The sequence below is a fragment of the Manis pentadactyla genome, chromosome 17 (genome assembly GCF_030020395.1).
Source record: "Manis pentadactyla isolate mManPen7 chromosome 17, mManPen7.hap1, whole genome shotgun sequence".
NCBI lineage: Eukaryota > Metazoa > Chordata > Mammalia > Pholidota > Manidae > Manis > Manis pentadactyla.
The window spans coordinates 64,448,768-64,472,862 of NC_080035.1; the positions used below are offsets into that span (position 1 = coordinate 64,448,768).

Sequence of the window (24,095 nt, forward strand, 5' to 3'; positions counted from 1 at the left end):
ACTCCACCCTTCCTCACATCCCTCCTACTTTGTCACAGAGTGAGTTTGGCATAGAGCTTTGACCACTGGTGTTTGCACTGATTTACCCAGCACCTCAGGTGACCGTCCTCACTGTCACCTGGCCGCGGCAGCTCACCTTAATGCTGATGCCATGAGCAGCAAGGTCCTGACGCAGGACATCACATGCCTCCAGCAGGGGCTGCCTCTCCAAGAGCTGCTGCTGCTGGGCCTCCCTGGTGGCCTCTCCCGTGGCCAGGGCAAACTGCCGGACCTTGACCCGGAACCGAACCAGCTCCTCCACCACACTGTGCAGAGTGGCTGAGCCACCGTCCCCTGAAACAGACTGCACCCAGGAGGGGTGGGTGACCGGTGAGGCCCTGGCTGATGGGGCCTAGAGAGTCCTGCGCCACACCGATCCAGTACCTCTCTCCAGCTTAGGGGGTGTCCCTAGATCATGGCCCAGGGACAGCCAAGCATCAGGAGCCAGGCTCCCGCCCAGCAGGGAGACCCTTCTAGGTGCTGGACCACTGAGCTATCCTGGCAGGCCCTCCAAAGCAGTGCACAGCTGTGCCATGCCCAAGCCCCATGGCACCAGAACCCAGCTATGGCCACAGAGGGATTGGGAAGAGCACACACGTCGCTCTTGCCTGCAGCCCAGACCTTCTCCCCATGTTAACCTGTTCATGTAAAATGTTTTTTAAAATGTCTGTTTCAGCCCTTTCCTGCCCCTGTCCTGAATAGTCCTAAAGGTGTCAGGTACGGCAGAGCCCAGTAGGCCCCGTGGAGGAGGGGTCCAGCACGGGAGGAGGAGGAGGACAAGGGCCCAGACTGGGGTGTCGGAGCCCAAGTGGGTGTCCATGTAGAAGGCGGCCTGTTGCGGGGTGAGGTCGACTGGGCAGGGGTGGGAGGGTCGGAGCTCCAGCAAGCGAGGAGGGTGTCTGCACAGGAAGGACAGCGACAGTGGGAGGCTGGTTGCCGGAAGCCGCGCCTCAGCGTCCCGGGGAAGGTGCTGGAGCCGCTTGTTGGGGTGTTGGTGGTACCCCTGGGTTTCAGTCTGCACAGTCCACACAGAAATAGACACGGCGCCTGTGTCCCTTCCCAGCTCTGTCCACCGAGGGCCCAGAGCAGCGTGCCTGGATATGGTTCTCTGCTGAGAGCAGCCCGGCCCCTCGGAGAAGCGGCTGATTCCCAGCTTGGTGCAGAGAAAGCACAAGGCAAGACCGGACTGCTGGCTGCACATGGGACGCTGAGGTGAACCTCTGTCACAGAGGCATGGCTGGGAGGACAGGGGGGCCCAGGAGTCAGTGCTGGACAGAGGCCTTTCTGTAGGAGACACACCACGGGGCGCAGGCCAGTGGCTTACTCGGGCACCTCAGGAAAACGTTCTCTTACTGTCACCTGTCTGTGCATTTTGACCCTTTCAAAATAGACAACACTGAGCGCAAGCAGAGGCGAACTGCTGCTCTGCTCAGAGGCCCTGCCACTCCGCTCGGGGGACGAGGCACCAACTCCCGAGTGAGCCCATTTTATAAGGAACAAAGTGTATTTTATTTTAAGCTTGCGAATAAATCTAGCATTGTAATTACCCATTAAGTGAACATTTTAAAAGGGAAAAAAGTTATTGGACTAGCACGTAGATATAATCTCACAATTGAAGATCAGAAATAGGGGGGTGTACCTGTGTGTCAGCCAGAGAAATTCCAATGCCAACAGTCTCAAAAAACTGTTCGATGTAGGACATGACGGAACCAAACACAGCAGGACTCCTGGGACCACTGGGCTCCTGTGATGAATAACCACAAGAAGCCTCTTTAAAAGCAGAGGAAACTCAGTGAAAGAACAAAGACCCCACGGGCCATCTGCCTGTGGCTCTGCCACCAACTTGAGAAGGACACACGTCCTGGTAGGGGACCCTGAGCTCAACCCTGGAGCTGCCCCTCGCTCACAAGCCAGCACCTCAGTTCACCCTCTGCAGTGTGCGGATGGGCTAGGGTCTAACGCTCGCATCCTAATTCGCATGCTGAAACCTGGCCCCCGTGTGGCGCTGGCCCAGGCAGGCCTCTGAGAGGCCACTGGGCCATCAGGGCGGCGCCTCGTCAGTGGGCCTGGTGCTGAGGCCCAGGGGAGGGCCAGGCTGGGTGGGCAGTCGGGGCCCTCCTGCCTCACGCCTTGGCAACACAAAATTGCAGAGCTCCTCCGAGCAGCGTGATTAAGGCCCCGGCACTAGCACCCTCTGCACCGGCCTCCCAGGACCCCACACAGACAGCGATGGCCTAGTGTGCCACTCTGGGAGGCGGCTGTCTCCTTGGCAGGGCCGGCAGTCGGGCCATATGAGGGTGAAGCAGCCCCAGGAGCTCATCACCCCAGGAGCTCAACGTTGGTCAGGAGAGGCCCGGAAGCCACCGGCTGTGGAGAGGAAGTCCCCCCAGGGACTTGGCAAGGTGGCGTCTGTTCCTCCTGAGGGAGGCCAAACAACCCTGTCTGGCGGCATCCCTGGAGTTACCTGAGTGGCCGCCTTCAGCTGCCTGTTCCCGTGGTGAATGAGGCCCATGACAGCGTCCACCGCCCGAGCTGTGTCGAAGTCATCTGCCAAGGCAGCCTGCACGGCCCCCCTGGTGTGGCTGAGCCTGGGAGGCCAGGAGACACGTCACGCCCTCCCTGGATGCAGCCACGCCCCCAGGCCGGCCCGGCCCCCACCCGGGGGTGTCCCCAGGACACAGCGTGCAGGACACAGCGTGCTCCTGAGCATGGGCAGTGGGAAGCTGGCTCTCCAGGTAAATGTTCACTGGGTCAGGCTGGCTGGGAGTCGCCCGGCAGCCCTGAGGGAGGGAGCGGGCGGGCCGTGCTTGAACAGTGTACACGTGGGCGTGCCACACAGTTAGGAATTCAGCAGTGACAAACTTAGGAGCTAGAGTAAGAATGCTGTATCCCTAACTGCGCCATGCTGTGCAGACATGGTGTCACGGGAAGGCTTGGCGGAGGGACAGAATGGCGTGGCCCTTCCACTGCCCTACAAGCAGGCAGGACACCCCCCCTGGCCTGACAGGTGGTTGTGAGGAGCCCCGCAAAAGCCTGGAACATCCAAGCATGGGAGACCTCTGACACCCACCGTCTGCCATGACTACGCTTCACCCCACTTCCCTAGGATTTCCCCCTTTCTGGGGAAGGACTGGGCTCTGGCCACCATTTCACTGGGTGGGGCCCTGGGGCCAGTTCTGGCCATCTGGGTCCCCGCTTGTCCCTCCAGCTCTCATCCCCCTGCCCAGCACCCTGGGTGGTATGGCAGAGGCTACTCTCCAGCCAGGGACCCAGATGACGAGAGAGAACAGAAGCTATCTTCTACACTGGTGGGTGAGGCATGCCTCCAGTCACCCAAGACAACAAGAGGGTGTGCCCCCCCACACGGCTGCCGTCCTGACAGCTGCTGAGCCTTGCGGAAGCTCCTGGCCACACGAGATGCGCTGCTCCGCATGTGGGCTTGTCCTCGGGCCCCACAGCTGTGAGCAACAGGCTCCACAGCAGCCCTGCCTTGTCTACACACCCTCCCTCCCCAGACTGAGTCCAGACTTCTTTATTCCTTGTAGGAATTACTGGGGGAGGGGGACATATCCCATAAGGCTCCAAGCATGTGCAACCCAGGTGCACCACCAGCGTCTGGCGGACACCAGACTACTGCATGCCTTCCCCCCGGTGCGGACAGTGAGCTCCCTGGCTCCCCGACTTCGCACCACCTCTGATGTCTTACAACGTTTTTTAGATGTAATAGAACAAGGATAAGCATGTTCAACCTTCAGTGAAACAACAGAACTGGAAACCCACCTCCCCATTTTACGTCAGATGTGGCCAGAGCACAACCCTCCCTGCTCGCTGCTCTACGGCAGGCACCGCCCCCGCCCCCTCCCCACTTGCTGCTCTGGGGCAGGTGCCTCCCTCTGTTGCAGCCTCCTGCCTCCTGTAGCCACACAGCCAGACCCAGGCTGGGGCCACGGCAGGTGGGGCCTTGATTGGCTTGTTAACTGCTGGTGTGAGCTTGGGCTTGGTCACCAAGACCTGTTCCCCTCTCTCCTCTCAACCGTCCAGCCTGCCCAGTATCTACAAGTCCATAACTGCTTGGTGGTGCTGACGAAAATCTCTGTCCCTTACACACACCAGCGGGCACCCTCCACAGCCACCCCAAAGGCAGGGCCTCATCTTTCACCCAAGGGACCTCAGACCCGCCAGGGGCCACAGAGCCTCAGGGAACCCTCTGACCAGCACTGTACATGTGAGCTCAGCCTCCAGAAGCACTTCCCCGTCAGGCAGCCCTGCGGGGCACACCGGGGACCCTAGGGCGGCACCTACCTCTCCCACAGCGCGGCCTCCCCGATGGGGCGGCACACCAGCTGCCCCTTCATGTAGGCCCGAGCGTCCTCGGCAAACGCGGCCACGGCCAGGAGGAGGTGCTTCGCCTCGAGCAGGGTGCCATCACTGTAGTCAATGGCTGCGGGGGGAGGCGCTTATGCGGGGCCCTGGCGGCCACACCCAGCAGAGCCAGCCCTTCTCATCTGCCAGGGGCCAGGCAGGGGAGGTACACACAGCTGCCCCCCAGCCCACCCCATGCAGACCCCCTGGGTCTGTCCTGACTGGGGTCCCACCACCTTGGAAGAAACACGGAAACCTTTCCCACTGTGTTTTGGTCAGAGGGGTTCGTTCCCACTGACACAAGGACAGGTGGCTGGGAAGTGGGAGACCCGCCGGATCCCTCCAGCACCTCCAAGGAGGTGGCCAACAGGCGCTAGGAGGACAGGTTCAACGTTCCAGGAGCGGGGCTGTCCTCGATGTGGGACGGGGCCATCTGGCCCCAGGCACCACGTCCAGGCCCCTTAGCGGGATCAGCCAGAATTCAGTGGGGTGCAAGGTCCTGGGGCTGCCATGCCTAACCCCAGACTGGGGCTCAAAGCAACAATTTGTTTTCTCTTCTGGAAGTGAAGACAAATCAAGGCAGGGCTGTGCTCTCTCTAGTGGCTCTCGTGAGGATCCTTCCTGGTCTCTGCCAGCTCCTGGTGGCCCAGGAGTTCCCTGGCTCCTAGCTATGTCACCTGTCTGCCATCACTGTCACACGGTCATGCCCAGTATGAGCTGAGGAGCCCTGTCCCTCAAGGGCACTGTTCTTCCCACAGTGGCAGTCAGATGCCAGGGCCATGGTGCCACTACAGCCCTCAAAGCAAGCAGGCATCGCCCATGCACCCAGAGCTCGCCTTCCTGGCTGGAGGAGCCGTCTGGCCCTGGGACGCAGTGTAAAGTGATACCCAGAGCAGCGTGCAGGACTGTGCACAAGAGGCTGGGGTGGCCCCCTCCAGGGGCTTCTAGTTCAGGCCCTGGGTGAGGACGGCTGTCCATCCAGACTGGTCGAGACCCCACAGGGAGGGAGAGGCAGGGGAGGACTGAGTGGAGGAGCCACGGCCTCCGTGGGAGAAGCTTCTACGACCCTCTGGCCAAGTGCTGGGGTCATGCTTCCTGACGGTGCATCCTTAGACTCTCAGAACCCAACACGTACGTCAAGAGAGCAAGCGCCTAGCAGGACTGGCCTGTGTCTGGGCATTCCCCAAACACGGCCAGGCTCCCGCCCGGGCCGCACCCTCGGCTCACCTGACCTGTAGCTGCTGCGCATGCAGAAGAGCCGGAAGACATCAGGGGAACACGTCTTCAGGAAGTCCTAACGAGAGACAAAGGAGACGGCCGCGTAATCCTTCTCAAGCACTTGTGGCACTCCAAGATTACACTGTTTACTACGGTGTGTGAGCTGACTGCACATACCAAGAAATCAGGAATTTTATGAAAAGCTGTTTTGTTTCCAAACCCACTTTTAGTGCTTTTTCCAGTTTCCCTGCTGGATTTTCCACATTCAGTCCCTGGGTCCATGAGAAGGGGCAAGAGGAGGCAGCAGTTAGGCCGAGTCCCTGCCCCGTGCAGGCGCGGGGGACCCGCTGTGCCGTCAGCTCAGGGCTGCCACAACCTGGTTCTGTTCCCAGCGTGAAGGCCCGACACAGCAGACAGGAAATGAAAGGCAGAGAAGAGGCGGGTCTGCGGCAGGAGGCAGAAGGAGTGCAGGAGCCAGGGGGAGCCCTCCCGACCAAAGCTGGGGTGCTTTCAGCACAAGAACAAGCTGAAATGACAGCACACGAAGCAAGTCCAGGGCCTTAACTCCACAGCGGTACTGACAAGAGACAGAGACGGGAACCCTCTTTTCAATGCAGACGCTCAACCAGCAAATGCAAAAGCAGCAAAGAAAGGCCACCTTGACTTTGCAAGAAATACACATGCCACAAATGTGGTGCCCACCAAAGGAAGCCAAACCCAGGCGGCAGGCTGTTGGGAGCAAGCCAGCCATGGGCACACCGCCTCCAGCTGCTGCATACAGGGCTACGCCGCTCTGCCGCACTTTGCAGATGCTACACTGTATACAAACTGAAGGTCCGCAGCAACCCCGCATCCGGCAAGTCTGTTGGCAACATTTTCCCCACAGCATTTGCTCACTATGTGTCTCTGTGATGGAGTTTGGTAATTCTGTTTCCAGCATTTTCCTCATCAATGTATTTGTTATGGTCACTGGCCAGTGATTATGACTTGCTGACCGCTCCGATGAGGGTCAGCATATTTTAGCAATGAAATATTTTTTTAATTAAAGTATATACATTGTATTTTTAGACAATGCTATTGCATAGTTAATAAGACAACAGTCTAGTGTAAACATCTTATATTTACGAGAAACCAGAAAATTAATGACTTGTTCTGTCACGCTGTTCACTTTATCATAGTGATACCTCTGAGATTCACCCGTAGTCATGAAAAGGAAAGAGAAATCTCTGTGCCAGGGGAGATCTGAGGCCCATTCCTTGACCATGTGGTCAAACTTAACATCACTGGCAGACAGCCTGACGCTGTGGGCCTAGAGGGAGGCAGCGTGTGGCCCGTGGCCCACCAATGAAGTGTTCCTGCCAAAAAGGTTTACGAACCCGAGTCGGATCAAGCCTTGAGACCGTATTTCCAGTTACAGGAAATACAGGAGATAGAAGAGTAAGTTAACTGACACCGCACGGGAACAGATGGACCCTAACTGGGAGCCGTTCAACAGACGTGACCTTGCCTCTTCGAAAAAGTCGAAACCATAGGGAAGATAAAAGTAGAGACCGTTGCAGATTCGAAGCCTAAAAAGAACAATGGAGTCTTAACTCAGCCTTTAAAAAGATGGAAATCCTGCCAGAGGTTACAGCACGGGTGACCCTGAGACCACCGTGCTCAGTGGAAGGAGCCGGTCACAAGAGGACAGACAGCGTGTGACTCCACCTAGATGAGGCCCCAGGGTCAGCATCACGGGGCGCGGCGGCTGGGCTGGGGTGTAGGGAGCGGGGGGCTGTTCAGTGGGCGTGGCTTCCATTTCCCAAGATGACCAACTGTAGGCCAGTCACACAGCAGTGTGATCGCAGTCAACACTACTGAACTGCACACAGAAATACTCGGACAGTAAAGTTTGTTTTTAACCACTATTAAAAATTAACAAAACAAACCAACCCCAGGATGACACAGCACACAACTCTTAACACACGAACCTTGACTGGATCATGGTTTGAAATAAAGAGCTAAAAAGACCATAGTGAGACAAATAGGGAGATTGTAATATGAACTAGAAAACTGATGATATTAAGAAATTACTGCTAACTTTTCAGGTGTTCATGCTACGTAGGAAAACATCCTTATATTTTAGGAGTTGCACACAGAGCAGACAAGTGTCATGATGTGCGTGGCATGTTTTCTAATGGCTCAACAATAAAGTATGCGCCTGTTTGCACCCACAGATGCACATAAACACATTCACCAGTGCCCTGTAGGCAAAGTAGCAAATACAGCAAAACAACCACCTGGAATCCATGTGCTGAGCATGTTAAGTGTCTCTTTTGACTACTCGTGTATTAGAAAATTTGTGTAATACTGAGTATTGCTATTTAAGAAGTGTTCATGAAGATCATTTCATGAGGGCACCCGCCTTTGGTTTACAGTATCCCCCTTGCCCACAGGGGCACACAGCAGCCCCCCCGTCTGTGGGGAAGCTCTCCAAGACCCCAGGGGAAGCCAGGAGCTGGTACCAAACCGTCTTCGACAGTTTTTCCTGTATATTCACGCCTATACTAAAGTTTGACCTAAGAATGGAGCAGAAGAGAGTAACAATAAAAAAACAGCAGTTATAACATTGTCTGTAACGGAAGGTATATGGATGTGGTCTCTCTCAGAACGCCCGACTGGGCGGCATTCCTCTACTCTTGGGATGGTGGGAGGCGGCGAAGCACCTGCAGGGGCAGGTGGACGGCAGGGACGCAGTGACCTTTGGGCCGTGTGTCAGAAGGGGGATGGTCTGCTTCCCATCCATGGGTGACGCAGGCAACTCAACCTGGGGATAAGGGGGACAGTGGATGGAACGGCCAGATGCTGACCGCATGGAACTTTCAGCGTTGGGTATACAGGTGAGAGGTCTGATTACCTATCTTTGTCCATTTAATTGGCAATTAGATGAAATTCGGCTTTACAGGCCCAAAGAAAGACCAAACTAGTTAAGTGTTAGTTCTCTGTTTCTGTCCAGATGGACGTTCACAGTCTGGCCTTCACCACACAGCACGGAAGTTTATCAGGCAGGTTAACACGCCAGCAAATGTGGACAGGCCGACCGCCGCACAGGCTTGCTGGGCAGGAGGCGAGTGGGGCAGGGTGAAAAAGGGGGGATCCAGCAAATGTGGTTCCAAAGCAAAGACTTCATGAAAAGAGAAGCACAGAGAGAAAGGCACAAGTCCCCCAAGAAAGCCGGCACGGAGAGCAGAGCAGGGGCCACGGGAAAGAGAAGAGGGTGTAGGACTGTCCCTGCTTGTGCGGAAGGAAGAGCCACCTGAGCCCAGGAGGGGGAGGAGCGAGTGGGGCCACAGGACACTGGTGATCGGGCTGGGATCCCGGGGCCGCTCCAGATGGGCCTGGCACACTGGCAGCTGTGCAGGAGCACGAGGACCACAGTACCTTGATAGTAATGTAGTTTTTCAGTGATTTTGACATTTTTTCTTCTTTGCCTTTCACATGCAAATGCCCTGAAACAAAAACAAAATCATTCTCAGTTGGGTGGGAAGAAAGGGGAAGAAGGCTGGTGCTTCTCTGACAGATGGCTGAGCCTGGGGTGGGGGCACTGCGGGCCAGGCTCAGCGCCGCACGGAGCACACACTGCACAAAACACCCTGTATATGCTGATCTGAGGTCCCACATTCGACCCTCTGGGAAGCTGGAGCCCAGGGCTGTGCCTGTTCCAGGGCGTCTAGCCCCTAACCCCATGGGGGTGGGTGCAAGGAAGCTCTGAGGACTCAGACAAGAACAGAGAGGGCGACCCGGACAGCACTGGTCACTCTCCCCTCTCCAGTCACTCGGAAGCTCCCCAGGAGGATCAAATCTCTGGTCTACAGCCCAGGCACCAGGCATCGAGAGCTCACGGACACCCAGACTGCTGATCAGACTGGCGGAGCTCGCAGGTCCTGGGAGGACTGTTTCCCAGTAACAGGACCCTGGTTATTCCAACCCTGTGTGTGTGACACAGGAGGAGCACCAAACCCATGGCGGGAACCTCCAGTCACACCTGAATTCTCACTGGGCTGCATTTTTATGAGGTTTACTTCCACAGAGAAATAAAACCTTGAATGTGCAGTTCTGTCATGTACACCAAACACAAAACTTAAAAACTGACAGCATCTGGAAAATGAAACACGGCCGACTACTTAACTCTTTATCTTCCAACCACTTCAAAAAAAGCAATACATCTCCCATGTGTCGGGAAATAGCTGTTTCTCCAGTACAGGGAGAAATCGGAATGAGGTTCCTACTGTCTTACTAGATTGTAACCATCCTAACAAAACAGCAACATGAACCCTTTACCATTCCCATGTTTAAAGCAAATGAGACCTGCAGTTCTGTGCAGACCAAGCACCCTGCTATTAACTGACAGGTCAAAGAAGCATGTCAGTACCACTGGGTGCCACATTCCTGACACCTAGATGCACAGCTTGCTGCGGGGCGCTCTGTGTCTCACGGGTGACAGCAGATGTCGCCTCATCTGGAGCACCGACCTCACAGTGTCTGCGGAGGCCTCGCGCTTTCCCGTCCCGGACACTGGCCACGGTGACTCGTTCCAGGGCCAGAGATGAGGGTGGGCACACCTGCGTTCCTGGCACACAGCCCTCCTGGCCCAGAGATGCCCTCCGCAGAGGCTGTAGGCAGCTGCATCTTTCCCTGAGTCCACTCACAGGCAGGCTATCTTGGGGGACTTTGGAGTGAAGTGTGGGTGCCTTATTGCACACATGGGGGCCGCGAGTCACTTCTGAGAATGCCACCCCAGGGCACTGCCGCCCCATCCCCTGGTGACCACCTGCTAAAGTGGAGCCACATTTCTTCTATTCAGGGAGCCTGCCCAGCAAGTCACATCGTTGGCAGAAATAAACTGGATTTGGGCCACTGTTAATTTCTATCCAGAGAAATAAGGGGAACCCCAGGTAACAGCTTGCTGCCATTGACTGGCTTTATTTCTGCTGTTTCTTTTCAGGCGGCTGTAAGGCATACAGAGTGAGGTGACCCCTCCTGGCCGGCCTGTGCCCCTCATGTGCAGGGCACCCCAGAGGCCTTGGGGGACAGTGTGCAGCCTATTTGCTGTCAGGAAACCCCAGGGAGCCGTTACTGCAGATGCTAAGCAGCAGCTATCAGGGAACTGGGGCGTGTCTGCCTTCACCGTGCCCTCGTGGGAAAACCTAATCTCCTCAATTCAAGGGCTTAAAGAAATGGTACTTGTTCATTCACTGCTTGAGATGTTGATTATCTGCATCTCCCAACCCCATCACCACTGAACACCCTTTACCTTTCCACACCCCAAATATCTTCACTGTCTATTCCAAAAAGGTGGTAAAACCAGTTCATTGTGGCCCCACAACCTTTGCCAAAATTTGGGCACGTGAGTCTTCCCACAATGAAAGCGAATTCCAAAACAGCTCTACCCAGGATGCCCCCATTTCCATGTTCGCATCTGCTTCTGCGAACAGCTGGCAAGTGCTGACCAAACACGTTGTTTGAATAGTGAATGTAGGGCCAGATACACCTGGCTGACAGTATTACAAAAATGACATGTTCATAATTAGTGCATCACGCTATTTGAAAAGCCTTTTAAAAAGTCCTGCTTATTTGAAAGAAACTTACACAGGACAGCATTGCAAAACAGTGTCCACATTCTGGTCGGCTCGTATTTGCGGTCCAAAAAGGAAAACTACTTTTCCCAGTCCAAGGAAGTTCACGTCCAAATGACTGAGTTCAAGAACAAGTTCTTTAAAAGATAACTTGGTTGCATGGCCTACTAGCTGACCTATGTTTCCAAATGTAGCTGTTCCAGAAATAAAGACAAAATTGACAAATAAAAATAGAACAACTTAATGTGCCGCCATTACTCACCAGAATGTAGAAAGTAATTTCCCCACTGCTGGCACTGGTGAAACGCCTCGCACTGTGCAATTTCATTTTCATGATGCGGGAAAGCCAAATCGATGCCCCCAGAGTGGATGTCCAGGCACCTGCCAAACACCGAGCTGCGTGACAGCAAGGAGCAGGGAATTCATTCAGACGCGTTTCTCCAGACACATCTCATGTTTAACCCCGCCAGCCTTTGTGCAATGACTGGAACAGATACCTCGATTTTGATACCTCTATTTTATCAGTATGCATGATAATTTAACTGATGCCACTGGAAAATGAAATACTTCATAACTGAAAACTTCAGAAAGCCCTAATTCTTAGCTTTTCTTCCCAGGAAAGAAGAATTCTCTTTGTGCCAGATACAGCATCTGGTCTGGAAAATCCTAACAAAATGACCTTTTCTTACTTTCAAAAGGTAGAGGTTTAGTGGCTTTCCAACCATCAGAGACAGAATTACAAAATTAGGAGAACCCTTAATTTGGCTTTTGAAGACACCTATTTAGTGGTCACTAGAGTAAAAAGGTAACGGGACTCAGAGCAGCGTTTCAGCGCCAGTTCTGCTGAATTGCTGTGCGCCACAGCCTAACAGGCCTCCCATCCTGCAAACTGCACCCCAGCACGACTGGGGCTCCCAGACCCAGGCGCTGGACAGACGCTAACACCTGCACAGCTGCTGCCACAGCACCTGCAAAAACCGTGGGCACCAGTGTGAGCAGTCAGGCTAGTGGTGGCTGCTGAGGACACGAAATGCAAACATTGATGAAAAAGCAACAATCAGCATGGTGGAGACGCAGACTCTCATGAATTTTCTAAAAATGGTTCAAAATGCATGTTTTTCAAGGTGCACAGCCTTGCTGAGGCCATCCTGCTGCAGGCTGACTCCTCTCCCACTGGTCTGGCCTCCCGAACCCAGAAAAACCACGGGTGCAGCCATCACGCCTGAGCTAGGTGGCGGCAGAGAAACGCAGTATGACCGAGCAGGTGAGCCCTCACTGCACTTCCTTGGCAAGGGGTTTTAGAGAATGTCTCTGAGTCCTGGAAGCTCAAACGCTACGAAGGGAGGGGAGGGCCCAGGGCTGGGGGAGCGCCGGGGGCCGCACTCGCGTCTGTGACGAGTAATTCACGTTCACTGCGACCTGCAGCCGGTATGACTGTGCAGGTTTAATAAAGCTGAACTAGGACCACATGTGCACTACACCGGCCTCTAGTCTTCCTGTACATTAGAGCTATTTTACAGTAAGAGAGAGCTGAGAAGGTATGGAAGTGTATTTTCATTATTTAGATTTCACCAAAAATAAAATGCTTAATGGTAACACTGCATTTGAAATTTACTAAATGTTTTTTCTACATGCCTTAGAGAAATTACTTGAATCTACAAAGTAAGCACCTTTTTACAACCCAATGAACATCCCACATTGCTGTTAAATAAGTATAAATACAGGTGTTTACAGCAAGACTTCAGGCTGGACTAAGTGGTTTGTTTTTTAATGAAAAGCTGGACCCCTGCATCATGCTAATAAGACAGCTGTCTTGCAGATCCATGGATATGTTTCCGTATGCGTCACACGGATGTTAGCCTGGGTGAGGACAACCGGTTAGACATGGTGGAAAAGTCAGACTCTCTCAAGGTGTCCCCTAGGATGAAAATGTGGACAGGCAGGTCGTGGAGGAACGGGGTGAGCTACACTGAAAACAGAACCTGTCTGGGTCAGTGCAGGGGAATACGCCACCAGAGATACCGTCCCTCCAGATGCCCACGTCTGTGCCCAGCCAGGACCATCTGAGGCGACTGGGTTGGCTGATCTAAGCTGTCTGGTGTAGCTAGTTAGCTAGCAGTTTGGAATATTCACCTTAATCATACTTCATGTTTCTAATTTTTAAGATAGTTATTATATTTAATACCTGCCATGAACTGAAACCCATCAAATACATCAAAATCCGTAAGTTACTAATGATACTAAAAAGCCCTTACCTCACTTCCACCCGAGAAATAGATGCCCAAGGTTGTTCCCCGCAGGTATCTATGAGCAAGATGCTAGGATAGCTGAGTGCGCATACAGGGAAGGGGCCACGTGTGCCAACAATGACGGGCATGGTGAAAGGGTATGTGGGGTCATGAGACGGCGAGGGAAAAAGCCAGCACAGGAGGGCACACACAATGGGCCACCTCCTGTGCCCCGTGATGCACGCACACACGCCACGCACACGAGAAGGGGCACCTGGCCACCATCAGACCCAAGGCAGGGCCGGAGCAACAGGCCCCAGAGATCCGCGAAGGTGGGGAGGGCCAGCAGAGACGCCGAGACCGGAAGATGTCACCACGCAGGAGCCACGGTGAGAGCAGAGCCACCATGCCCTCGGGGGGCCGGGCGGTGGGCAGCAGCAGGTCTGGGCAGATGGGGAGGAGGGCAGCAGAGGGGCGTGGCACAGGGCTCAGAGAGGTAGTGTGTGCCTGGAGCTGCCCAGGCCGGCGGCCACAGGGGCCTCTGGGGCGGGCCGGGGTACAGGCAGAAGGCCCCACCTGCTCGTGAGTGAGGGACCGCAGAACCGAGCCCGGGGGGGCTCCCAGCACAGGACTGCCAGCGCCCTGGCTGGAGGGCTGGGCATGTGCTCCTGCTGCCTCCTCCGTGGCCAGGCTGGCGGCCACCCCAGTGTGCTGCGTCCACACGACTGGTAAGGACCCAGGGAACCTCACCTCGCGATGGCAGAGCACTCGACGTGCCAGCCAGGCCGTCCATCCCCCCAAGGACTGGTCCAAAACAGCTCCCGGGGCTTGGCTGCCTTCCACAGAGCGAAGTCGCTGGCGTGCCGCTTGTCAGAATCACCTGCAAGAGCGAATGCTCCGTTGGGGAGAAAACCCAAAGTGGCCAGACCACCGCGGAGCGCCCCAGATGGCGGCAGGAGGCCCACCCCCAAGATCCTCTTCCGTCTTCAAAGGAACCTGACCCTTCGCATTCAGAGGGCTTCTTTCCCCACAGGACAGCCAGACGGCCAAGTGCACGCTTCCACCGGGACAGGCCACCAGCGGAGAGGCCAGGTTAGTAAACGTGGAGATTCGAGAGACACACTGCTGCTTCCTAGGGGTGCATGGGGCTGAGCACCCATTCCTCCTTATTCTGCCTCCTGCGGAAAGCTCTACATAGAGGTGCCTGAGTTTCAGATACAGGGGTAAACTTCCCCCCAAAAAGATAATAACCAATAGAGCAAAAAGGAAATTACCAAAGTATCAATCACATTCAAAGAGGAAGAAGGCTCAGAGGAGGAGGGTTAGATGACGGCCAAGGCCCTACAAGCCAGGGCCTGGTGCTCCTTCGGCTCCAGCGTGGGAGCAACCGCGGCACCCTCCGGCAGGCGGTGGGCAAACACGCTGCGGCACCGCCAGGCCGTGGGGTGTCACCCAGCTCTAAAACGGAGCCCTGGGCGGCGGGGCGGCCGGGGGAGCCCTGACTGCGGCGTGCAGAGCGGGGGAGGCCAGTGCGAGAAGGCTGCGCCTGCACGATCCCAGCTCTGTGACAGTCTGGGGAGGGCACAGCCACCGGGACGGGATGGGGTGGGAGGGCAGGGCGGGAGGGGCAGGAGCCCGGGGCCTCGGGGCAGGGCCGCTCCCGTCGGATGCGGGGACACTGGGCACATGTCCAACCTGCGTGACCCTGATGAGAAGTGTGGACGCTGGCCGGGAGAGGTGCCCGTGTGCGCCCCTCAGGGGCGGCGGGTGTCCCGTCTGGTGGGGAGGCGGGCGGTGCGGGGGCTGGGGGCAGGCGCCTGTGCGGTCTCTACCTTGCCCCCTGTTTGGCTATAAACCCAACACTGCTCTAAAAAATAAAGTGTATTAAAAACAAGTGTGTTGCTGACGCTAGAACGTGTGCCTCGGAAACTCCGCCGTCAGGCACACCACCCCTCCCGGGATGCCTTCTGGGAAGGGAGCAGACATTCCGGGTTGAGTAAAAGCAACACCATTTCTGAGGAGTCGAATACATTAGGAATTAGGTTTTAACAGCATAGTTATAGGGCAGGACGAAAATGCCTGTAGACAGAAATATCTTGGACAGTTTGTCTTTTGGGTTTTTGCTTGTTTTTGTTTGGTTCTCTTAAATTGCACCCTTTTAACATTTCTGTAGTAGTTCTGTATACTTAGTTCCTCTCCATAAAAATGGGTGATCTATAATACTTAGCCTATAGGCACACACCTGATCATCTACATTTGCCCTCTTACAGCACTAAACTATGTTTTCTACCTTTATCTTGCATCTACCTACCACTTCAGCATTTTATTAAAAATAACAATAATAATAATAATAAGGGAGAAAAGTGGGATTCACATATAAATCAAGTATAAAAATCAAACGAATATTCACATTTGACCTGACTGTTTATAGTTCATGATGCGTGATCAAAACCGAAAGTTTCTGTGATGACTGCCCTTGCACTGTTCACCGTGTAAGAACTTATTCACTATGTAAGACCTTGTTCACCATGTAAGAACTTGTTCGTTATGCTTCAGAAGATTGGAGACTGTTGAGAATTAGGCTTGGGGTGGATTAATGATTGTGCATTGAGTCCCATATACAGAATTTTATTGTTGTTAACAACCATTTGATCAATAAATATGAGAGATGCCCTCTCAAAAAAAAAAAAAAAAAAAGGGTGATCTAATAGCCCCTAGGGCAGAAGAGTATATGGAATAGACTCAAACGCACCAGGAACATAATATGTGGCAAAGTACCCCGGGGGACTTAGTACACAACAGCAAGATGGAGAAGTGCGGTAACATGCCACCAATTCACACGTGCTTCACGTTCAGGGACAGCTCCGGGGGCCCCGTAATGGCCCCAGGGCAGTGAGCTGCCGGCCAGATGGGTGTGAGAGGGGCACAGGCAACTTGCTGTGTGAACTCTATTCAAAAAAAACAAATTAAAACACGGATGTGATCAACACTCCGGCGCCGTCACGTCTGGGAGGGAGGGGGTCGCTGCTCTCCACCGAGCACGGGGAACACATAAGCCCAGCCCGAGGGCCACCCACCTGCCTCTGCGGCGGGGCCGGGGACCACGCTGACCAGCCTGCCGTAGTCATCTCCTCGGGACTGCAGGTCGAAGTAGACGTTGCCTGGTTGACAGTGGTAATCGTGACATCGTCAGTCCTCAGCCGTACGCACCAGCATCTGCACCAGCCTGCAGCTAGCGAGGAGCGGGACCTAAACCCAGAATACGGCGTCTGGCGCTCATCTGGCCTCTGTGCTGCATTTTTAAATCCGAATGAACGCCTGGCCGCTGTCTCATAAAAGCATGCACGGGGACACGTGCTGAATGTCCGTCCTGACGGAGAGGTGGGAGCCCAAGCTTAAGAAGTGGTGTCGCTGTCCAGACTATTTTCAACGAGGAAAAGGGAAACTATGTGTCTCATCCTGCAGGCAGCCCTGGGCTCCGTGTTACACCCAATAAACAGAGAAACCCTTTCGCAACCCAGATGCGGCCTGACTCCCTTTTTCCCTAGATCACAAACATCTCCCCCTGACTGTCCCCCATTGACTGAGGGCACCGCTTTCCAGCTGGGCAGGGTGGAGAGGTCACGCAGGGTGCGTCAGAGCCGACTGATCAGGCTGTGTCCCTCCCCAGAAGAGGGGCCTGTGGCCATCAGACCCCGTTCCCGAATCGGGAGGGGCTCGGGAAACAAGGCCCGCCGCCTGAGGCTGGCCGCAACCCCTCCGGGCCCCTCCTGTTCACTCAGAGCTTATAGCCGGGCTGGGCTCAAACCGCGGCTGGGGATAAACTGGTGAAAACAGGAGAAGCACGGGGGAAGCGGACAGGCTGCTGGTCAGAATGCGAACAGCGCTCTGAAACGCTCGGAGAAGAAAGGCTGCTGCGCCCTTTGGTGAAGGAAGCATTTTCCTGTGCCTCTGCTTAATGTTATCAATTCGCTGAGCAAACTGTTTCTTCACAAAGACTTCAGGCATCAAATCACAACCAAGCTTTTGTGGAATTGTCACTAAATCCCAGTTAATGGGGTCTGTGTTCATATAAATGCTGAGACAGGCCCAGGCGGGTTGCACCCCAGGAGGATGCGCGCGACAGAGGGCACCGACGTCCGGCAAATCCCCACGACTGTCCGTCCTCACGCGGACGCTTCGCACTCTGCTGGCATCAGGTACCCCCAAGCCCACGCAATGCCTGACCCCGGCTGGGCACTCAGGAGGGTCCTCCACTGAAAGCAGGGGGCTTCTGTGGCCCAAGACGTGCTGAGGGAAAGGCACTGGCGGCCCCGGCAGCACGGCACGTGCCTTCAGGGCGAGGAGTCCCTGTCTGGCCCTGGCAGGGAGGCTTCCTGGAAGATCGAGCTTCGGTCAGGGTTTAGGGGGGAGTGTGGGCCCGGAAGAAGGCCTGGACGGATGGGGCACGCTGAGAACAGGGAAACACCGTGGGGCCAACCGTCCCTGAGGCCGCCAGACAAAAAGCAGCGTCTCCCAAGCCCACAAGCCCCTGCCCAGAGGAAGCGGTCCGAAGCCGGGCTGTTCTACGAGACACCCGGCCTCCCCTCCTCGGTGAGTCCCGCCGCGCGACACCACAGGAATCCGACAGCAAAGCATTCAGCACATCCCAACAACTCAAATTTTCTCAAACTCCTCAGCATCACCCAACAATCGGTGTTACTGGCACACCCACCTCTTGCTGTTGGGTAAGCATGCCCATTAGCGATTATTCCTTGAATGAAAGAAATTATCTGAGGAATATTTTCAGTCACCCTCAAGTACACGGTGGGTGGGAGGACCTGGAAGGAAGCAGAGGTGCTGAGTGCGGCTCAGGGGGGTCCCCGGCCCACAGGCCCCCACCCCACGGCAGGAGCCCCAGGGCCTTACCTTCAAGGCTGCCATGTCCTGTTTGAAATCTTCTTCGTAAAGATTGGCGAGGGAGGCAGGTGATATGTTCATCTGTGAAAAGGTCAGAGCGCATCATTAGTGAGGTCTGGAGAGTCCACGACAGCCACAGGGCCAGCCACCCCCAGGGGCCACCAGGAGGCTGGCCCCGCCCGGCACTGCCTGCTCACAAAACGGGCACTTAATTTTAGGTATTGCACTTATACTAGGAGTTTGGCTAGTCAGAAAGGTTTTATTGACCACTTTCTGGTTGGAGAGAAAAAAAAAGGAATATATAATGTCATAATTTCCTCTACGTAATTCCAAAAAAAACCCCAAAACATGCAAAAATGGGCAAGCCAGAGCCATCTACTCTCCGTCATTACCAGGAAGTTGAGCACAGGGGGAAAAGAAAACAAGTCAAAATTACATTCAAGAGGAAATCAGTAATTAATATTTTGAAAGCAATGTAACACCTGAAAATAGGGACTGTGATGGATATTCAACCCCAAGGGCCGGTGGCTGTGCTTTTGGGGATGAGCAAAACCCCCGAGAGACGGACACTGAATTCTGAGTGCAGGGCATTTGGCGGCATGTACCCCGAGCTCCAGATTCTCAGAGCGGCCGGCACACTAACAGGCTGCCGACTCCCCGGCTCCTCCCCACACTGTTAGGACTCCAGTTTGTAGAAAAGAAATTTCAGCTCTAGAATACCGAGAAACATCCTCAAGCAAAATGCTGTCTGGAACCTGCTCACTCCGAATTCCACATTCTTGCCAGCGCAGGGTCTGAGCATGGCAGTCATCCTAAAAACCCTGCCCAGTGAGCATGTACTAAAGAAGTGACCTGGAAAATCTGGCGAACACTGTCCTTTTAGCTGCGTGCTCTTGGGCAAGACGATGAACCTCCATGCCTCAGGCTTTCTCTGCAGCACAGAGATAATCCCCCTAATAATCCCTTAGACCGCGCTGAGGACTCAGTGTGCACGCTGGGCGGTCACCTGTGGGAACGGAGAACGCTGTGCTGCTTATCACTACTACAGAGGCAGAAGGCCTGGCACAGGACGCGGCTGGTGCGCAGCACTGGTCAGCCCTCCTCCTACAGCTCTGTGGTAGAACAGACCTCTCAGAAAAGAAACGGGGGGCAAAAGACCAAACAAACAGAAGACCTACAAATTCAAGGTCACCTTGCCACTTCAGAAGTTTCAAATGCCATGCAATTTGGGACCTAAAGGTCAGTAGATAGTTCAAATTTATTTATCTGTAATTTCTGTTCTCTATAGAGGTAACTCAGTCCCTCTGCAGAGAGTGTGAATGACACAAGGAGGGTCCAGGCCTGGCTCCCTTCCAGACGCAAGCGCTGCCACCAATCGTCTTGGGAGCGTGACCGGGTTGGACCGTGTCTGCATCCTCCTCCTACAAGGTGCCCTCCATACACGACTGCACCTTCGCAGACATGCGCTTCTGGCCTCACGGGCGATGGCCTGCCCTCTCACCCATCAGGAACGCTCGCCCTAGCGCTCTCCGACTACTCACTCCGCCTCTGCTGGGCCACACACAGCTGCCTACCCAGCCCTTCACATGGTGCAGGTATGTTTCTAAGCTACAGACTAGCTGAACCCACTGACCAAGGGACGCGTGCCTCTGCTGGCTATGCCACCGCCTCCCATGGGAAGCACGCCAGTAGGAAGCTGACCTCCAAGCCAGCTCAAGGCAGGCAGTTCAGACTTGGTCAGTGAGACAGCTAAAATACACTTTCTGGCTGCAATTGCGTTTGTACCTCTCTATTTTGACTGAGCTTGAACATTCTTGCTCATGCAACCATTCCCAGTGAAGGACCTGTGATCAGCTTCTCTACTGCTTTACAGGAAGTATTTTCATAGGAAAGAAATTGACCTTTTGGCTCTGACATAAGCCTTTTAGTCTTTCAACTGGTTGTTTTATGACATGTAGATTTCATTTTTATATTTAGCAATCTTTTCTATTTCTCAACCTTTTCCCATAAATGGCTTCAGGTTTAGAAACAAACTTAGAAATGTGAGGCTACAAAAAGGGCCCCAAGGTCCTTTTAGCCATTTGTGGTTCTATGTCTTTTATATTCAATCTCTGATCTGCCTCAAATTTGGTTGTGAGGCATATATCCAGCTTTGGTTGATTATTTTCCCCAGATGGTTACCCCAACTGTCAACACTTTTAATTGAATAATTCAGCTGTTCCCCATTGATTCAAAATGCCATTTTTATCATGAAACAAATTTCCACTATTTGTTCTATTTCTGGACTTTCTAGAGTGTTCCACTGCTTATTCATGGATCCATACAGTAATGTTCCGTTTCTACGGCCGTCACAGACATGGACAGCATATGGCAGATGAGTGGACTGGGTGGCAGGGAGGGTGACGGGGCGCCGGGTGCATGGGGGTGTCCTGGCCCTGGTGCTGGGTATACAGGTGTGCAGTCCTTTCATGCTGGACGCCTAGTGTGCACTGTGCCACTTGTCATAGGCCTGTTCCCACCTCAATAAAACTGAGCAAAAATAAAAGAATATATGAGAAAGTTTCCATAGCTTTGAAGATACGCTTTAACATGTGGTGGTGCCACCCCCTCCTCTCCCCTTTTCTGCTCCGGACTCTCCCTGGCTATTCTTGTTTTTTGCTCTCCCGTATGAGCTTTAGAACCAATCTGTCCAGTTCTGTGAGGGGCGTGACATGGACATATCCACACGCACGCAGGCACACACGCTGCCTTTCAAACAGCTTTTCAAGGATGACATCGCCCAAACCTGCAGTCCCTGTGCCCAGGGGGCTTCTCCAGCTCTCACACACAACCCGGAGGACACGCTTCCGCATGCGGGTGGAATGCCACTCTACTGCTGGCCCTGGGGGATCATATTCTGAAAGTAGAGTTTAAATTTAATTTGTAAGCAGCTGATCATAGCACTTGTGGGGAAGCACTGCTGTCACTGTCTGTCAAACAAATGCAGGAGGCAGGTGCTGCGATGGGCTCCTCATACTTGTCATTTCAGATTCATGTCCGGCTGCCTCTCATCATCCTAAGTCATTTCAGGTTGCCCTCTCCTTGGCAGGCGACTGCTGGCCGGGCCCCTCGGCACTCAGACTGAATGTCCAGCCTTCTTCCCAGAGAGAAGGGCCCCAGGGCCCAGGTTCTGAAGCACAAAACCAATAGCTTTGGCTTGAATCACTCTGAAACATTCACTGTGATTTTTCTGAATACGAAATGTGACTTCGTGAATATTCCATGCTTAGTTCTAAATCTTACTCCAGAAATCCTCCTGTGGATTTAGCCCTAACAAACTATAAAACTATGACAAAAATTAAAGTCAAGGGGATGATTCAGAAAAGTGTAATATTACAATTTAAAATATTTTAAAAGCAAGTGTTGGAGCAGATGGTCTGAAGGATATCTCCATCGTTAAAAAAGCCTGCATCAGATACAAAGAATAGCCTTTCTGCTAGATACTAAAAAACAAACGTGTTTTCATAACTGGGTTTCAAATACGTGGTTTATAATCTTAAAGTTAAGACACTATGAAAATAAAAAACTATTCAATGCTGTAACAGCATCTTGCCACATAATATGCCAAAAATTAAACATTCTGTATTTAAGCTCATTAAATCAATTCTGCAACTTTTTCATACTTAAGACCTTTTTGTTTTTTGCTGTTCTGCAACTCGCTACTTTTTTTTTTGGTATCATTAACGTACAGTTATATGAGCAACATTATGGTTACTAGACTCCCCCCATCACCAAGTCCCCCCCACACACCCCTTCACAGTCACTGTCCATCAGCGTAGTGAGATGCTGTAGTCACTACTTGTCTTCTCTGTGCTGTACCGCCCTCCCCGTGGCCCCCCTATGTTACGTGTGTGAATCATAATGCCTCTTTTCCCCCTTCTCCCTCTCTTCCACCCACCCTACCCAGTCCCTTTCCCTTTGGTAACTGTTAGTCCATTCTTGGGTTCTGTGAGTCTGCTGCTGTTTTGTTCCTTGTTTTCCTTTGTTCTTATACTCCACATGAGTGAAATCATTTGATACTTGTCTTTCTCCGCCTGGCTTATTTCACTGAGCATAATACCCTCTAGCTCCATCCATGTTGTTGCAAATGGTAGGATTTGTTTTCTTCTTATGGCTGAATATTCCATTGTGTATATGTACCACATCCTCTTTATCCATTCATCTACTGATGGACACTTAGGTAGCTTCCATTTCTTGGCTATTGTAAATAGTGCTGCAATAAACATAGGGGTGCATCTGTCTTTTTCAAACTGGGCTCCTGCATTCTTAGGGTAAATTCCTAAGAGTGGAATTCCTGGGTCAAATGTTATTTCTATTTTTAGTGTTTTGAGGAACCTCCATATTGCTTTCCACACTGGTTGAACTACCTTACATTCCCACCAGCAGTGTAGGAGGGTTCCCCTTTCTCCACATCCTCGCCAACGTTTGTTGTTGTTTGTCTTTTGGATGGCAGCCATCCTTACTGGTGTGAGGTGGTACCTCATTGTGGTTTTACTTTGCATTTCGCTGATGATTAGCGATGCGGAGCATCTTTTCATGTGCCTGTTGGCCATCTGAACTTCTTCTTTGGAGAAGTGTCTGTTCAGATCCTCTGCCCATTTTTTAATTGGATTATTTGCTTTTTGTTTGTTGAGGTGCGTGAGCTCTTTATATATTTTGGATGTCAGCCCCTTATCGGATGTCATTTATGAATATTTCTCCCATACTGTAGGATGTCTTTTTGTTCTACTGATGGTGAATACTCTTAAGACTTTTTAAAAGTGACAACCAACACCTGCTCGAGGTGCTTGTGAGATCCTCGAAATCACTCGATTCCTCCCTCATTTATCGCTGCTGCTCCTCCGACCACCCCAGCGCATCCCCCAGTTCTTGTGCCTCTCCAACCCCCAACCTTTCCCACTGGGCCCCCCAGCCTGACCAGTGTCCAGCCTCCCACTAGCCACGTCACCAGGGTTGACATGCCCACCCATTTTGAAGGTTCACAGCAGACCCCGATTCCCCAAGGGCAGGGACCCAACCGCACGGTCTCGGGTCCTGGCTGAGTGTGATGACAGAACGAACACCAACCTGCAGTCCCACGTGCCACCTCTGCTGTGGGGCTTCCTCCCGCCGCTCGGCCGCTCGCCGCGTCAGGCCTCCTCTCAGCGTCTCTGGCATCTGCCTTCCCAGCACCGCCCCGGGCCCTGCCCTCAGCTCCTGCGTGGATCACTACACGCGATTCCAGCGGGGCAGTGGGGCTCTTGCCCCAGGTCCGTCCTGACCATGGCATCTCGGACATTCCTTTCTCCACCCCGTTTGCCCAAAACTTCACTCTAGGACCAGGCCCAGCCCAGCAAGTGGCTGAGCACAAATACAGCCCTGGGCAAAGAACTTCCATCTCAGACCCCCGTCCTCCTGTGCCCCACGTGGCAGGTGCTACAGGGTCACTGGGAGCAACCCCTCGCTGCCCACCCTGCCTCCCGCCTGCTCCCTGGGGACCATGCCCCTCACCTGCTGCCCCCTGGCCAGGTTAGCACCTCCCAACCTCGCCTCCAAGGCCTTAGGGGGCTGGACCAGGGTGGACCCCTAACCCCATGGGGGGCTTAGACACGGAACAGTGACAGCAGCAGATGGCGACAACGGCCTGACCGCCACCACCAGGGAGAACCGCCAGCAGCCCCGCCCAGTCCCCCCTCCAGCCCACGGGGCTTGTCTC

At 53.7% G+C, this 24,095-nt stretch overlaps 2 protein-coding genes and 1 long non-coding RNA gene across 6 annotated transcripts in view; 2 read left to right on the forward strand and 1 right to left on the reverse strand.

Annotated features, from left to right (window-relative positions):
• The window catches only part of NAXD (NAD(P)HX dehydratase), an 84,216-nt gene that overhangs the window by 29,093 nt on the left and 31,028 nt on the right, over positions 1 to 24,095 (forward strand). The window lies entirely within an intron of this gene.
• Positions 1 to 24,095, reverse strand: part of CARS2 (cysteinyl-tRNA synthetase 2, mitochondrial) — a 31,250-nt gene that overhangs the window by 940 nt on the left and 6,215 nt on the right. For 2 of the 4 annotated variants that reach the window (XM_036893934.2, XM_036893937.2), the window contains exons 4-15: positions 18,371 to 18,442; positions 18,177 to 18,282; positions 16,540 to 16,623; positions 14,213 to 14,342; positions 11,497 to 11,630; positions 9,040 to 9,107; positions 5,629 to 5,695; positions 4,342 to 4,480; positions 2,504 to 2,627; positions 1,679 to 1,783; positions 989 to 1,323; positions 137 to 343 (exon numbers count right to left, since the gene is read on the reverse strand). In XM_036893934.2, the coding sequence (XP_036749829.1) occupies positions 137 to 343; positions 989 to 1,323; positions 1,679 to 1,783; positions 2,504 to 2,627; positions 4,342 to 4,480; positions 5,629 to 5,695; positions 9,040 to 9,107; positions 11,497 to 11,630; positions 14,213 to 14,342; positions 16,540 to 16,623; positions 18,177 to 18,282; positions 18,371 to 18,442 (1,571 nt within the window). The remainder of the gene's footprint in view (positions 1 to 136; positions 344 to 988; positions 1,324 to 1,678; positions 1,784 to 2,503; positions 2,628 to 4,341; positions 4,481 to 5,628; positions 5,696 to 9,039; positions 9,108 to 11,496; positions 11,631 to 14,212; positions 14,343 to 16,539; positions 16,624 to 18,176; positions 18,283 to 18,370; positions 18,443 to 24,095) is intronic. The other 2 variants (XM_036893942.2, XM_036893943.2) reach the window with 1 other exon arrangement.
• Positions 18,456 to 22,128, forward strand: LOC130681413 (uncharacterized). Its single transcript, XR_008994548.1, has 4 exons — positions 18,456 to 19,548; positions 19,650 to 19,956; positions 20,655 to 21,283; positions 21,390 to 22,128. It is a non-coding gene; the product is annotated as an uncharacterized LOC130681413 (long non-coding RNA).